We start from the raw sequence: 15978 nt of genomic DNA on the forward strand, positions 1-15978 counted from the left end.
AGCACAATTGTGAAATAAAATGAACAACGTAGGAAGGTCAGAGAGGTATCCCAAACAGAAGCACAATTGTGAAATAAAATGGACAACGTAGGAAGGTCAGAAAGGTATCCCAAACAGAAGCACAATAGTGAATTAAATGAACAACTTAGGAAGGTCAGAAAGGTGATCCAAACAGAAGCACAATTGTGAATTAAATGAACAACGTACATGTAGGAAGGTCAGAAAGGTAACCCAAACAGAAACACAATTGTGAAATGAAATGAACAATGTAGGAAGGTCAGAAAGGTATTCCAAACAGAAGCACAATTGTGAAATAAAATGAACAACGTAGGAAGGTCAGAAAGGTAGCCCAAACAGAAACACAATTGTGAAATGAAATGAACAACGTAGGAAGGTCAGAAAGGTATTCCAAACAGAAGCACAATTGTGAAATAAAATGAACAACGTAGGAAGGTCAGAAAGGTGACCCAAACAGAAGCACAATTGTGAAATAAAATGGACAACGTAGGAAGGTCAGAAAGGTATCCCAAACAGAAGCACAATTGTGAAATAAAATGAACAACGTAAGAAGGTCAGAAAGGTGACCCAAACAGAAGCACAATTGTGAAATAAAATGAACAACGTAGGAAGGTCAGAAAGGTGACCCAAACAGAAGCACAATTGTGAATTAAAATGGACAACGTAGGAAGGTCAGAAAGGTGACCCAAACAGAAGCACAATTGTGAAATAAAATGGACAACGTAGGAAGGTCAGAAAGGTGACCCAAACAGAAGCACAATTGTGAAATAAAATGAACAACGTAGGAAGGCCAGAAAGGTGACCCAAACAGAAGCACAATTGTGAATTAAATGAACAACGTAGGAAGGTCAGAAAGGTGACCCAAACAGAAGCACAATTGTGAAATAAAATGGACAACGTAGGAAGGTCAGAAAGGTGACCCAAACAGAAGCACAATTGTGAATTAAATGAACAACGTAGGAAGGTCAGAAAGGTGACCCAAACAGAAGCACAATTGTGAAATAAAATGGGCAATGTAGGAAGGTCAGAAAGGTAACCCAAACAGAAGCACAATTGTGAAATAAAATGAACAACGTAGGAAGGTCAGAAAGGTGACACAAACAGAAGCACAATTGTGAAATAAAATGAACAACGTAAGAAGGTCAGAAAGGTATCCCAAACAGAAGCACAATTGTGAAATAAAATGAACAACATAGGAAGGTCAGAAAGGTGACCCAAACAGAAGCACAATTGTGAAATAAAATGAACAACGTAGGAAGGTCAGAAAGGTGACCCAAACAGAAGCACAATTGTGAAATAAAATGAACAACATAGGAAGGTCAGAAAGGTGACCCAAACAGAAGCACAATTGTGAAATAAAATGGACAACGTAGGAAGGTCAGAAAGGTATCCCAAACAGAAGCACAATTGTGAAATAAAATGAACAACATAGGAAGGTCAGAAAGGTATCCCAAACAGAAGCACAATTGTGAAATAAAATGAACAACGTAGGAAGGTCAGAAAGGTGACCCAAACAGAAGCACAATTGTGAAATAAAATGGACAACGTAGGAAGGTCAGAAAGGTGACCCAAACAGAAGCACAATTGTGAAATAAAATGAACAACGTAGGAAGGTCAGAAAGGTGACCCAAACAATAAAATGAACAATGTAGGATGGTCAGAAAGGTAACCCAAACAGAAGCACAATTGTGAAATAAAATGAACAACGTAGGAAGGTCAGAAAGGTGACCCAAACAGAAGCACAATTGTGAAATAAAATGAACAACGTAGGAAGGTCAGAAAGGTATCCCAAACAGAAGCACAATTGTGAAATGAAATGGACAACGTAGGAAGGTCAGAAAGGTATCCCAAACAGAAGCACAATTGTGAAATAAAATGAACAACGTAGGAAGGTCAGAAAGGTATTCCAAACAGAAGCACAATTGTGAAATAAAATGAACAACGTAGAAAGGTCAGAAAGGTATCCCAAACAGAAGCACAATTGTGAAATGAAATGGACACAACGTAGGAAGGTCAGAAAGGTATCCCAAACAGAAGCACAATTGTGAAATAAAATGAACAACGTAGGAAGGTCAGAAAGGTATCCCAAACAGAAGCACAATTGTGAAATAAAATGAACAACGTAGGAAGGTCAGAAAGGTATCCCAAACAGAAGCACAATTGTGAAATAAAATGAACAACGTAGGAAGGTCAGAAAGGTAACCCAAACAGAAGCACATCTGTGAAATAAAATGAACAACATAGGAAGGTCAGAAAGGTGACCCAAACAGAAGCACAATTGTGAAATAAAATGAACAACATAGGAAGGTCAGAAAGGTATCCCAAACAGAAGCACAATTGTGAAATAAAATGAACAACATAGGAAGGTCAGAAAGGTATCCCAAACAGAAGCACAATTGTGAAATAAAATGAACAACGTAGGAAGGTCAGAAAGGTGACCCAAACAGAAGCACAATTGCGAAATAAAATGAACAACGTAGGAAGGTCAGAAAGGTAACCCAAACAGAAGCACAATTGTGAAATAAAATGAACAACGTAGGAAGGTCAGAAAGGTGACCCAAACAGAAGCACAATTGTGAAATAAAATGAACAACGTAGGAAGGTCAGAGAGGTATCCCAAACAGAAGCACAATTGTGAAATAAAATGGACAACGTAGGAAGGTCAGAAAGGTATCCCAAACAGAAGCACAATAGTGAATTAAATGAACAACTTAGGAAGGTCAGAAAGGTGATCCAAACAGAAGCACAATTGTGAATTAAATGAACAACGTACATGTAGGAAGGTCAGAAAGGTAACCCAAACAGAAACACAATTGTGAAATGAAATGAACAATGTAGGAAGGTCAGAAAGGTATTCCAAACAGAAGCACAATTGTGAAATAAAATGAACAACGTAGGAAGGTCAGAAAGGTAGCCCAAACAGAAACACAATTGTGAAATGAAATGAACAACGTAGGAAGGTCAGAAAGGTATTCCAAACAGAAGCACAATTGTGAAATAAAATGAACAACGTAGGAAGGTCAGAAAGGTGACCCAAACAGAAGCACAATTGTGAAATAAAATGGACAACGTAGGAAGGTCAGAAAGGTATCCCAAACAGAAGCACAATTGTGAAATAAAATGAACAACGTAAGAAGGTCAGAAAGGTGACCCAAACAGAAGCACAATTGTGAAATAAAATGAACAACGTAGGAAGGTCAGAAAGGTGACCCAAACAGAAGCACAATTGTGAATTAAAATGGACAACGTAGGAAGGTCAGAAAGGTGACCCAAACAGAAGCACAATTGTGAAATAAAATGGACAACGTAGGAAGGTCAGAAAGGTGACCCAAACAGAAGCACAATTGTGAAATAAAATGAACAACGTAGGAAGGCCAGAAAGGTGACCCAAACAGAAGCACAATTGTGAATTAAATGAACAACGTAGGAAGGTCAGAAAGGTGACCCAAACAGAAGCACAATTGTGAAATAAAATGGACAACGTAGGAAGGTCAGAAAGGTGACCCAAACAGAAGCACAATTGTGAATTAAATGAACAACGTAGGAAGGTCAGAAAGGTGACCCAAACAGAAGCACAATTGTGAAATAAAATGGGCAATGTAGGAAGGTCAGAAAGGTAACCCAAACAGAAGCACAATTGTGAAATAAAATGAACAACGTAGGAAGGTCAGAAAGGTGACACAAACAGAAGCACAATTGTGAAATAAAATGAACAACGTAAGAAGGTCAGAAAGGTATCCCAAACAGAAGCACAATTGTGAAATAAAATGAACAACATAGGAAGGTCAGAAAGGTGACCCAAACAGAAGCACAATTGTGAAATAAAATGAACAACGTAGGAAGGTCAGAAAGGTGACCCAAACAGAAGCACAATTGTGAAATAAAATGAACAACATAGGAAGGTCAGAAAGGTGACCCAAACAGAAGCACAATTGTGAAATAAAATGGACAACGTAGGAAGGTCAGAAAGGTATCCCAAACAGAAGCACAATTGTGAAATAAAATGAACAACATAGGAAGGTCAGAAAGGTATCCCAAACAGAAGCACAATTGTGAAATAAAATGAACAACGTAGGAAGGTCAGAAAGGTGACCCAAACAGAAGCACAATTGTGAAATAAAATGGACAACGTAGGAAGGTCAGAAAGGTGACCCAAACAGAAGCACAATTGTGAAATAAAATGAACAACGTAGGAAGGTCAGAAAGGTGACCCAAACAATAAAATGAACAATGTAGGATGGTCAGAAAGGTAACCCAAACAGAAGCACAATTGTGAAATAAAATGAACAACGTAGGAAGGTCAGAAAGGTGACCCAAACAGAAGCACAATTGTGAAATAAAATGAACAACGTAGGAAGGTCAGAAAGGTATCCCAAACAGAAGCACAATTGTGAAATGAAATGGACAACGTAGGAAGGTCAGAAAGGTATCCCAAACAGAAGCACAATTGTGAAATAAAATGAACAACGTAGGAAGGTCAGAAAGGTATTCCAAACAGAAGCACAATTGTGAAATAAAATGAACAACGTAGAAAGGTCAGAAAGGTATCCCAAACAGAAGCACAATTGTGAAATGAAATGGACACAACGTAGGAAGGTCAGAAAGGTATCCCAAACAGAAGCACAATTGTGAAATAAAATGAACAACGTAGGAAGGTCAGAAAGGTATCCCAAACAGAAGCACAATTGTGAAATAAAATGAACAACGTAGGAAGGTCAGAAAGGTATCCCAAACAGAAGCACAATTGTGAAATAAAATGAACAACGTAGGAAGGTCAGAAAGGTAACCCAAACAGAAGCACATCTGTGAAATAAAATGAACAACATAGGAAGGTCAGAAAGGTGACCCAAACAGAAGCACAATTGTGAAATAAAATGAACAACATAGGAAGGTCAGAAAGGTATCCCAAACAGAAGCACAATTGTGAAATAAAATGAACAACGTAGGAAGGTCAGAAAGGTAGCCCAAACAGAAACACAATTGTGAAATGAAATGAACAACGTAGGAAGGTCAGAAAGGTATTCCAAACAGAAGCACAATTGTGAAATAAAATGAACAACGTAGGAAGGTCAGAAAGGTGACCCAAACAGAAGCACAATTGTGAAATAAAATGGACAACGTAGGAAGGTCAGAAAGGTATCCCAAACAGAAGCACAATTGTGAAATAAAATGAACAACGTAAGAAGGTCAGAAAGGTGACCCAAACAGAAGCACAATTGTGAAATAAAATGAACAACGTAGGAAGGTCAGAAAGGTGACCCAAACAGAAGCACAATTGTGAATTAAAATGGACAACGTAGGAAGGTCAGAAAGGTGACCCAAACAGAAGCACAATTGTGAAATAAAATGGACAACGTAGGAAGGTCAGAAAGGTGACCCAAACAGAAGCACAATTGTGAAATAAAATGAACAACGTAGGAAGGCCAGAAAGGTGACCCAAACAGAAGCACAATTGTGAATTAAATGAACAACGTAGGAAGGTCAGAAAGGTGACCCAAACAGAAGCACAATTGTGAAATAAAATGGACAACGTAGGAAGGTCAGAAAGGTGACCCAAACAGAAGCACAATTGTGAATTAAATGAACAACGTAGGAAGGTCAGAAAGGTGACCCAAACAGAAGCACAATTGTGAAATAAAATGGACAATGTAGGAAGGTCAGAAAGGTAACCCAAACAGAAGCACAATTGTGAAATAAAATGAACAACGTAGGAAGGTCAGAAAGGTGACACAAACAGAAGCACAATTGTGAAATAAAATGAACAACGTAGGGAGGTCAGAAAGGTATCCCAAACAGAAGCACAATTGTGAAATAAAATGAACAACATAGGAAGGTCAGAAAGGTGACCCAAACAGAAGCACAATTGTGAAATAAAATGAACAACGTAGGAAGGTCAGAAAGGTGACCCAAACAGAAGCACAATTGTGAAATAAAATGAACAACATAGGAAGGTCAGAAAGGTGACCCAAACAGAAGCACAATTGTGAAATAAAATGGACAACGTAGGAAGGTCAGAAAGGTATCCCAAACAGAAGCACAATTGTGAAATAAAATGAACAACATAGGAAGGTCAGAAAGGTATCCCAAACAGAAGCACAATTGTGAAATAAAATGAACAACGTAGGAAGGTCAGAAAGGTGACCCAAACAGAAGCACAATTGTGAAATAAAATGGACAACGTAGGAAGGTCAGAAAGGTGACCCAAACAGAAGCACAATTGTGAAATAAAATGAACAACGTAGGAAGGTCAGAAAGGTGACCCAAACAATAAAATGAACAATGTAGGAAGGTCAGAAAGGTAACCCAAACAGAAGCACAATTGTGAAATAAAATGAACAACGTAGGAAGGTCAGAAAGGTGACCCAAACAGAAGCACAATTGTGAAATAAAATGAACAACGTAGGAAGGTCAGAAAGGTATCCCAAACAGAAGCACAATTGTGAAATGAAATGGACAACGTAGGAAGGTCAGAAAGGTATCCCAAACAGAAGCACAATTGTGAAATAAAATGAACAACGTAGGAAGGTCAGAAAGGTATTCCAAACAGAAGCACAATTGTGAAATAAAATGAACAACGTAGGAAGGTCAGAAAGGTAGCCCAAACAGAAACACAATTGTGAAATGAAATGAACAACGTAGGAAGGTCAGAAAGGTATTCCAAACAGAAGCACAATTGTGAAATAAAATGAACAACGTAGGAAGGTCAGAAAGGTGACCCAAACAGAAGCACAATTGTGAAATAAAATGGACAACGTAGGAAGGTCAGAAAGGTATCCCAAACAGAAGCACAATTGTGAAATAAAATGAACAACGTAAGAAGGTCAGAAAGGTAGCCCAAACAGAAGCACAATTGTGAAATAAAATGAACAACGTAGGAAGGTCAGAAAGGTGACCCAAACAGAAGCACAATTGTGAATTAAAATGGACAACGTAGGAAGGTCAGAAAGGTGACCCAAACAGAAGCACAATTGTGAAATAAAATGGACAACGTAGGAAGGTCAGAAAGGTGACCCAAACAGAAGCACAATTGTGAAATAAAATGAACAACGTAGGAAGGCCAGAAAGGTGACCCAAACAGAAGCACAATTGTGAATTAAATGAACAACGTAGGAAGGTCAGAAAGGTGACCCAAACAGAAGCACAATTGTGAAATAAAATGGACAACGTAGGAAGGTCAGAAAGGTGACCCAAACAGAAGCACAATTGTGAATTAAATGAACAACGTAGGAAGGTCAGAAAGGTGACCCAAACAGAAGCACAATTGTGAAATAAAATGAACAACGTAGGAAGGTCAGAAAGGTGACACAAACAGAAGCACAATTGTGAAATAAAATGAACAACGTAGGAAGGTCAGAAAGGTATCCCAAACAGAAGCACAATTGTGAAATAAAATGAACAACATAGGAAGGTCAGAAAGGTGACCCAAACAGAAGCACAATTGTGAAATAAAATGAACAACGTAGGAAGGTCAGAAAGGTGACCCAAACAGAAGCACAATTGTGAAATAAAATGAACAACATAGGAAGATCAGAAAGGTGACCCAAACAGAAGCACAATTGTGAAATAAAATGGACAACGTAGGAAGGTCAGAAAGGTATCCCAAACAGAAGCACAATTGTGAAATAAAATGAACAACATAGGAAGGTCAGAAAGGTATCCCAAACAGAAGCACAATTGTGAAATAAAATGAACAACGTAGGAAGGTCAGAAAGGTGACCCAAACAGAAGCACAATTGTGAAATAAAATGGACAACGTAGGAAGGTCAGAAAGGTGACCCAAACAGAAGCACAATTGTGAAATAAAATGAACAACGTAGGAAGGTCAGAAAGGTGACCCAAACAATAAAATGAACAATGTAGGAAGGTCAGAAAGGTAACCCAAACAGAAGCACAATTGTGAAATAAAATGAACAACGTAGGAAGGTCAGAAAGGTGACCCAAACAGAAGCACAATTGTGAAATAAAATGAACAACGTAGGAAGGTCAGAAAGGTATCCCAAACAGAAGCACAATTGTGAAATGAAATGGACAACGTAGGAAGGTCAGAAAGGTATCCCAAACAGAAGCACAATTGTGAAATAAAATGAACAACGTAGGAAGGTCAGAAAGGTATTCCAAACAGAAGCACAATTGTGAAATAAAATGAACAACGTAGAAAGGTCAGAAAGGTATCCCAAACAGAAGCACAATTGTGAAATGAAATGGACACAACGTAGGAAGGTCAGAAAGGTATCCCAAACAGAAGCACAATTGTGAAATAAAATGAACAACGTAGGAAGGTCAGAAAGGTATCCCAAACAGAAGCACAATTGTGAAATAAAATGAACAACGTAGGAAGGTCAGAAAGGTATACCAAACAGAAGCACAATTGTGAAATAAAATGAACAACGTAGGAAGGTCAGAAAGGTAACCCAAACAGAAGCACATCTGTGAAATAAAATGAACAACATAGGAAGGTCAGAAAGGTGACCCAAACAGAAGCACAATTGTGAAATAAAATGAACAACAGAGGAAGGTCAGAAAGGTATCCCAAACAGAAGCACAATTGTGAAATAAAATGAACAACATAGGAAGGTCAGAAAGGTATCCCAAACAGAAGCACAATTGTGAAATAAAATGAACAACGTAGGAAGGTCAGAAAGGTATCCCAAACAGAAGCACAATTGTGAAATAAAATGAACAACATAGGAAGGTCAGAAAGGTATCCCAAACAGAAGCACAATTGTGAAATAAAATGAACAATGTAGGAAGGTCAGAAAGGTATCCCAAACAGAAGCACAATTGTGAAATAAAATGAACAACGTAGGAAGGTCAGAAAGGTGACCCAAACAGAAGCACAATTGTGAAATAAAATGAACAACGTAGGAAGGTCAGAAAGGTAACCAAAACAGAAGCACAATTGTGAAATAAACTGAACAACGTAGGAAGGTCAGAAAGGTAACCCAAACAGAAGCACAATTGTGAAATAAAATGAACAACGTAGGAAGGTCAGAAAGGTATCCCAAACAGAAGCACAATTGTGAAATCAAATGAACAACGTAAGGTCAGACAGGTAACCCAAACAGAAGCACAATTGTGAAATAAAATGAACAACGTAGGAAGGTCAGAAAGGTATCCCAAACAGAAGCACAATTGTGAAATGAAATGAACAACGTAGGAAGGTCAGAAAGGTATTCCAAACAGAAGCACAATTGTGAAATAAAATGAACAACGTAGGAAGGTCAGAAAGGTATCCCAAACAGAAGCACAATTGTGAAATAAAATGAACAACGTAGGAAGGTCAGAAAGGTAACCCAAACAGAAGCACAATTGTGAAATAAAATGAACAATGTAGGAAGGTCAGAAAGGTGACCCAAACAATAAAATGAACAACGTAGGAAGGTCAGAAAGGTATCCCAAACAGAAGCACAATTGTGAAAAAAAATGAACAACGTAGGAAGGTCAGAAAGGTATCCCAAACAGAAGCACAATTGTGAAATAAAATGAACAACGTAGGAAGGTCAGAAAGGTATCCCAAACAGAAGCACAATTGTGAAATAAAATGAACAATGTAGGAAGGTCAGAAAGGTATCCCAAACAGAAGCACATCTGTGAAATAAAATGAACAACATAGGAAGGTCAGAAAGGTATCCCAAACAGAAGCACAATTGTGAAATAAAATGAACAACGTAGGAAGGTCAGAAAGGTATCCCAAACAGAAGCACAATTGTGAAATGAAATGGACAACGTAGGAAGGTCAGAAATGTATACCAAACAGAAGCACAATTGTGAAATAAAATGAACAACGTAGGAAGGTCAGAAAGGTAACCCAAACAGAAGCACAATTGTGAAATGAAATGAACAACATAGGAAGGTCAGAAAGGTATCCCAAACAGAAGCACAATTGTGAAATAAAATGAACAACGTAGGAAGGTCAGAAAGGTATCCCAAACAGAAGCACAATTGTGAAATAAAATGAACAACGTAGGAAGGTCAGAAAGGTATCCCAAACAGAAGCACAATTGTGAAATAAAATGAACAACATAGGAAGGTCAGAAAGGTGACCCAAACAGAAGCACAATTGTGAAATGAAATGAACGTAGGAAGGTCAGAAAGGTATCCCAAACAGAAGCACAATTGTGAAATAAAATGAACAACATAGGAAGGTCAGAAAGGTAACCCAAACAGAAGCACAATTGTGAAATAAAATGAACAACGTAGGAAGGTCAGAAAGGTATCCCAAACAGAAGCACAATTGTGAAATAAAATGAACAACGTAGGAAGGTCAGAAAGGTATCCCAAACAGAAGCACAATTGTGAAATAAAATGAACAACGTAGGAAGGTCAGAAAGGTATCCCAAACAGAAGCACAATTGTGAAATAAAATGAACAACGTAGGAAGGTCAGAAAGGTATCCCAAACAGAAGCACAATTGTGAAATAAAATGAACAACGTAGGAAGGTCAGAAAGGTAACCCAAACAGAAGCACAATTGTGAAATAAAATGAACAACGTAGGAAGGTCAGAAAGGTATCCCAAACAGAAGCACAATTGTGAAATAAAATGAACAACGTAGGAAGGTCAGAAAGGTATCCCAAACAGAAGCACAAATGTGAAATAAAATGAACAACGTAGGAAGGTCAGAAAGGTATCCCAAACAGAAGCACAATTGTGAAATGAAATGAACAACGTAGGAAGGTCAGAAAGGTATCCCAAACAGAAGCACAATTGTGAAATAAAATGAACAACGTAGGAAGGTCAGAAAGGTATCCCAAACAGAAGCACAATTGTGAAATAAAATGAACAACGTAGGAAGGTCAGAAAGGTATCCCAAATAGAAGCACAATTGTGAAATAAAATGAACAACGTAGGAAGGTCAGAAAGGTGACCCAAACAGAAGCACAATTGTGAAATAAAATTAACAACGTAGGAAGGTCAGAAAGGTATCTCAAACAGAAGCACAATTGTGAAATGAAATGAACAACGTAGGAAGGTCAGAAAGGTGACCCAAACAGAAGCACAATTGTGAAATAAAATGAACAATGTAGGAAGGTCAGAAAGGTATTCCAAACAGAAGCACAATTGTGAAATAAAATGAACAACGTAGGAAGGTCAGAAAGGTATCCCAAACAGAAGCACAATTGTGAATTAAATGAACAACATAGGAAGGTCAGAAAGGTATCCCAAACAGAAGCACAATTGTGAAATAAAATGAACAACGTAGGAAGGTCAGAAAGGTGACCCAAACAGAAGCACAATTGTGAAATAAAATGAACAACATAGGAAGGTCAGAAAGGTGACCCAAACAGAAGCACAATTGTGAAATGAAATGAACAACGTAGGAAGGTCAGAAAGGTGACCCAAACAGAAGCACAATTGTGAAATGAAATGAACAACGTAGGAAGGTCAGAAAGGTGACCCAAACAGAAGCACAATTGTGAAATAAAATGAACAACGTAGGAAGGTCAGAATGGTATTCCAAACAGAAGCACAATTGTGAAATAAAATGAACAACGTAGGAAGGTCAGAAAGGTATCCCAAACAGAAGCACAATTGTGAAATAAAATGAACAACGTAGGAAGGTCAGAAAGGTGACCCAAACAATAAAATGAACAACGTAGGAAGGTCAGAAAGGTGACCCAAACAGAAGCACAATTGTGAAATGAAATGAACAACGTAGGAAGTTCAGAAAGGTATCCCAAACAGAAGCACAATTGTGAAATAAAATGAACAACGTAGGAAGGTCAGAAAGGTATCCCAAACAGAAGCACAATTGTGAAATAAAATGAACAACGTAGGAAGGTCAGAAAGGTGACCCAAACAGAAGCACAATTGTGAAATAAAATGAACAACGTAGGAAGGTCAGAAAGGTGACCCAAACAGAAGCACAATTGTGAACAAGGTAAGTGCATCAAACACACACACACACACACACACACACATAGAACATCAGACTTGTGTGACAAGTGTTCATGAAATTATGATGAAGAATAAAACAATAAAGACACAATGTACTCAAAAAATGCAGATTATCACTAGAATTACACAAAGTATGAACAAAGACATTAAGCGATTATACTGGCTGACGTGTGGCAAATGTTGATGCGATCCCATAATGCCTGAGTGCATACTTTTTCGGAATTCTTGTGACGACCTTATTAGTGGTATATATTATATGGCTTTTCCTGCTGCCGTAATTTTGCGGTATTTTACGGGGTATTTTCATCATACCATATTAGAAGATGCAAATTCCAAATATGGAATGATTACACACGTAAGCGTCCTCTAATAATAAAAACAAACATGACTGCCACCAGGGTTTGACCAGACTCTATACAAAGAAGTTTGCTGATTCTGCTCTAAACTTTTTGGGTTTTGGCATTCCCATAATGCATCCTTGGTAGGAAGAGATGTATAATAATAATAATAATAAGGTTATTACAAAGATACCTTAAAATATGCACTCAGACAGTACGCTGTCGCATCGGCCTTCGCTGCGCGTCAGTTGATACTGCTGCTGTACTGTCTTCATGCATACTTTGAGGTATCCGAGTAATAACCTTATATTACTCTGTATAAGGTCTCCTAATACATGTATGTTTCTCAGATACAGACTTTATTATTTCACTTACCTGATATTTAATAATATACGCTGCTATAAGAACTCCTATACTCTGTATAAGGTCCCCTAATACGTGGATGAATGCTGCTCGCACATTAATGTTCCTTTTTTCTTTTTTTGTCTGTGCGTCTGTCGAACTATTCTCACTCACAGTTAAAGACTTTTCACAGTCATTTATAACAAGCGAATCTGATTGGTTGGCACTGTTGCTATGGGACACAGCATAGTTTGCACCATTTTGTGACTCAGTGACATTTGAACTGCGACTGTGTGAACTACGATCTGTGTTTCCATGGCTGTGTGAACTTTGACCCATGCCTCCATGGCTATGGCCATGACCTGCCTGATGAAGAACGCACCCGAGGCTGAAATAAAAACACACAAAAAAAAAACAAGGAAAGATTATAGTATAATATCTGCATTAATTACATAATCCTGGTCTATACAACGTTGTATTGCCATATAGACCAATACACCAGTCAGTATTCAGATATGAATTAGTAACTTACAATATATTGACAGCGACACCACAGCCAGCTGTTAATATCATAATATCTGCATTAATTACATAATCCTGGTCTATACAACGTTGTATTGCCATATAGACCAATACACCAGTCAGTATCCAAATGATGAGCACACTCACTACAGCACCAATCACCTCTGTAAAGAGAAAGAAGGTTAGGTTAATTTGTTGCTAAACATGAGACATTGTATCAACCCATAATGCAAATAGACTGATATGCTAATTAGGTGTGTATACAGACTTACCAGCTCTATGGTAACCAAATGACATTCTTCTAGTGGCTGGTCTAGTAGCTACCCATAATGCAAATAGACTGATATGCTAATTAGGTGTGTATACAGACTTACCAGCTCTATGGTAACCAAATGACATTCTTCTAGTGGCTGGTCTAGTAGCTACCCATAATGCAAATAGACTGATGTGCTAATTAGGTGTGTATACAGACTTACCAGCTCTATGGTAACCAAATGACATTCTTCTAGTGGCTGGTCTAGTAGCTACCCATAATGCAAATAGACTGATATGCTAATTAGGTGTGTATACAGACTTACCAGCTCTATGGTAACCAAATGACATTCTTCTAGTGGCTGGTCTAGTAGCTACCCATAATGCAAATAGACTGATATGCTAATTAGGTGTGTATACAGACTTACCAGCTCTATGGTAACCAAATGACATTCTTCTAGTGGCTGGTCTAGTAGCTACCCATAATGCAAATAGACTGATATGCTAATTAGGTGTGTATACAGACTTACCAGCTCTATGGTAACCAAATGACATTCTTCTAGTGGCTGGTCTAGTAGCCACCCATAATGCAAATAGACTGATAAGAAAACTAGCAAAGTCACTCAGCATGTGAGCAGCATCTGTCATGATAGCAAGACTGTTGGCAAAGTAACCACCTGGAAAAAAAAAACACACCAAATATAAACTTAATAATGCTGAGAATAATTTTGAAAACAGAATTAATATATTGATAACAGAATTCATTATGAGAAATAAAAATAAAAATTAGGTTGTTGCAACACATTTCCATTTCCAGCTGTTATCACTTGCAAATCAGGTAGAATTGTCCTGCGCTACAAGTCGACGGTCAACAATCACCTACGTGCATTCTTGAGGTGTATTCTCATAATAACCTCATAATAGCAGAGGGATTTTTTTAAACAAGGGAACAGAGGCGCAGCACCCTTATGCCATGGCCATGCGCCCCCTTACCCTGGGAAACAGATCCTCTGGCAACCATAAAATTCTGATTGACCAGAGATCACATGTGGCCACAGTCTTCTACTGTAATTATAGTAATTTTGTCCCCAAGGAAGTCATAGAATGCTCCATTTTAACTTAGAATTATCCCTGGTAGGGAGAACTCTATCTCCCCAACTTGGTGGTGCCATTGAATTGCAGTGCTCCCTCTTGCAGTGTTTTTCTAGAAAAACCCCTGATAGCGCCCTCTATCAGTGTTTGTAAGAAAGCAAAGATTCAAACAATAATCTTAATTGTTAAACTGCTAACTCTGATAACATAACAGCGCCCTCTATCAGTGTTTGTAAGAAAGCAAAGATTCAAACAATAATCTTAATTGTTAAACTGCTAACTCTGATAACATAACAGCGCCCTCTACCATCACCTGTAAGAATGTATGGCTTGTTATATTATTTTTTTTTTTTTAAAGATGCATGTAACTGCGTAATAGCGCTCTCTATCATTTTGCCGATGCTGCAGTAACAAGCAACAGAATAATTTCATGTTACCATGGAAATATATATATGAGAGTGCATAATAAATCATTGTCATGAGATTTAAGACCAGCATCCTTAAAATACCCAGACTACAAATGTAACTGTTGACCTCTGTTTTTTTTAAGTTAACTTTTAAGTTCTCTCTCATTAGCTTATCAAACCATTTTTCTTCTGAGCTTAGGACTATCATTAATTATTATTAATATACATCTGTCATCGCAATGCCATAAGTTACAGCATGCCCTAATTTTGTGGTATTTTACGGGGTATTTTCATCCTACCATATTAGAAAATGCAAATTCCAAATATGGAGTGATTATGTGCGTAAGCATCCTCTAATAATAAAAACAAAAATGGCTGCCACTAGAGTTTGACCAGACTCCACACAGAGAAGCTGATTCTGTTCTAAACTTTTTGGATTTTGGCATTCCCATGATGTATCCTCGGAAGGAAAAGATGTATAATAATAAGGTTACTACGAGCATACCTCAAAGTATGCACTCAGACAGTACATCGTCGTCGTCGGTCGATACTTTCGCTGTACTGTCTGAGTGCATACTTTCAGGTATCCTTGTAATAACCTAATATTATTATTATTATTATTATCAAGTTGAAATTGATGATGACAATGATATTTACTTTAAGTTTTTAAGTAAAGGTAAAGCCAGCTGATAGCAATCTTGGAAAGCAGTTGAACCTGAGTTGCCATGTTTTTTGAATATATAAATATAGTCATTTTATTATTAAAGTAATTCATATTAGTTCTTCAAAATAAGTAACGTTATATCAGAGTAAAAGTATTTAGATAGACCCCCCGCCCCGCCCCGCCCGCCCACACCCAAAAATAGTTCAGTACCTACTACCGGTAATCAAAATTGTAGGTTACATGAGCTGTAGAGGTAATTTGGTAACAAAGGTAGGAAACTATTTTAGAGTGTAATTTTATCATATTTTTTTTCAATGATGGTAGCTGATTACTTATAGCAAGACAATGTTTGTAGTCCTCTCATCTACTACTGCTGTGTTCGACACACACACACACACACATTAATTCAGTTCTAATCTACACTGAAGCAATGCAATGCACACAGC

At 37.7% G+C, this 15978-nt stretch overlaps 1 protein-coding gene across 1 annotated transcript in view; it reads right to left on the bottom strand.

Annotated features, from left to right (window-relative positions):
* The window catches only part of LOC102805211 (proton-coupled zinc antiporter SLC30A2-like), a 31513-nt gene that overhangs the window by 8645 nt on the left and 6890 nt on the right, over positions 1 to 15978 (bottom strand). Inside the window, exons 2-4 of the mRNA XM_085494299.1 lie at positions 13900 to 14046; positions 13128 to 13281; positions 12629 to 12983 (exon numbers count right to left, since the gene is read on the bottom strand). Of these exons, the coding sequence (XP_085350425.1) occupies positions 12629 to 12983; positions 13128 to 13281; positions 13900 to 14046 (656 nt within the window). The remainder of the gene's footprint in view (positions 1 to 12628; positions 12984 to 13127; positions 13282 to 13899; positions 14047 to 15978) is intronic.

This window comes from Saccoglossus kowalevskii, chromosome 20, assembly GCF_978046115.1.
Source record: "Saccoglossus kowalevskii chromosome 20, keSacKowa6.1, whole genome shotgun sequence".
NCBI classification, from domain to species: Eukaryota; Metazoa; Hemichordata; class Enteropneusta; family Harrimaniidae; genus Saccoglossus; species Saccoglossus kowalevskii.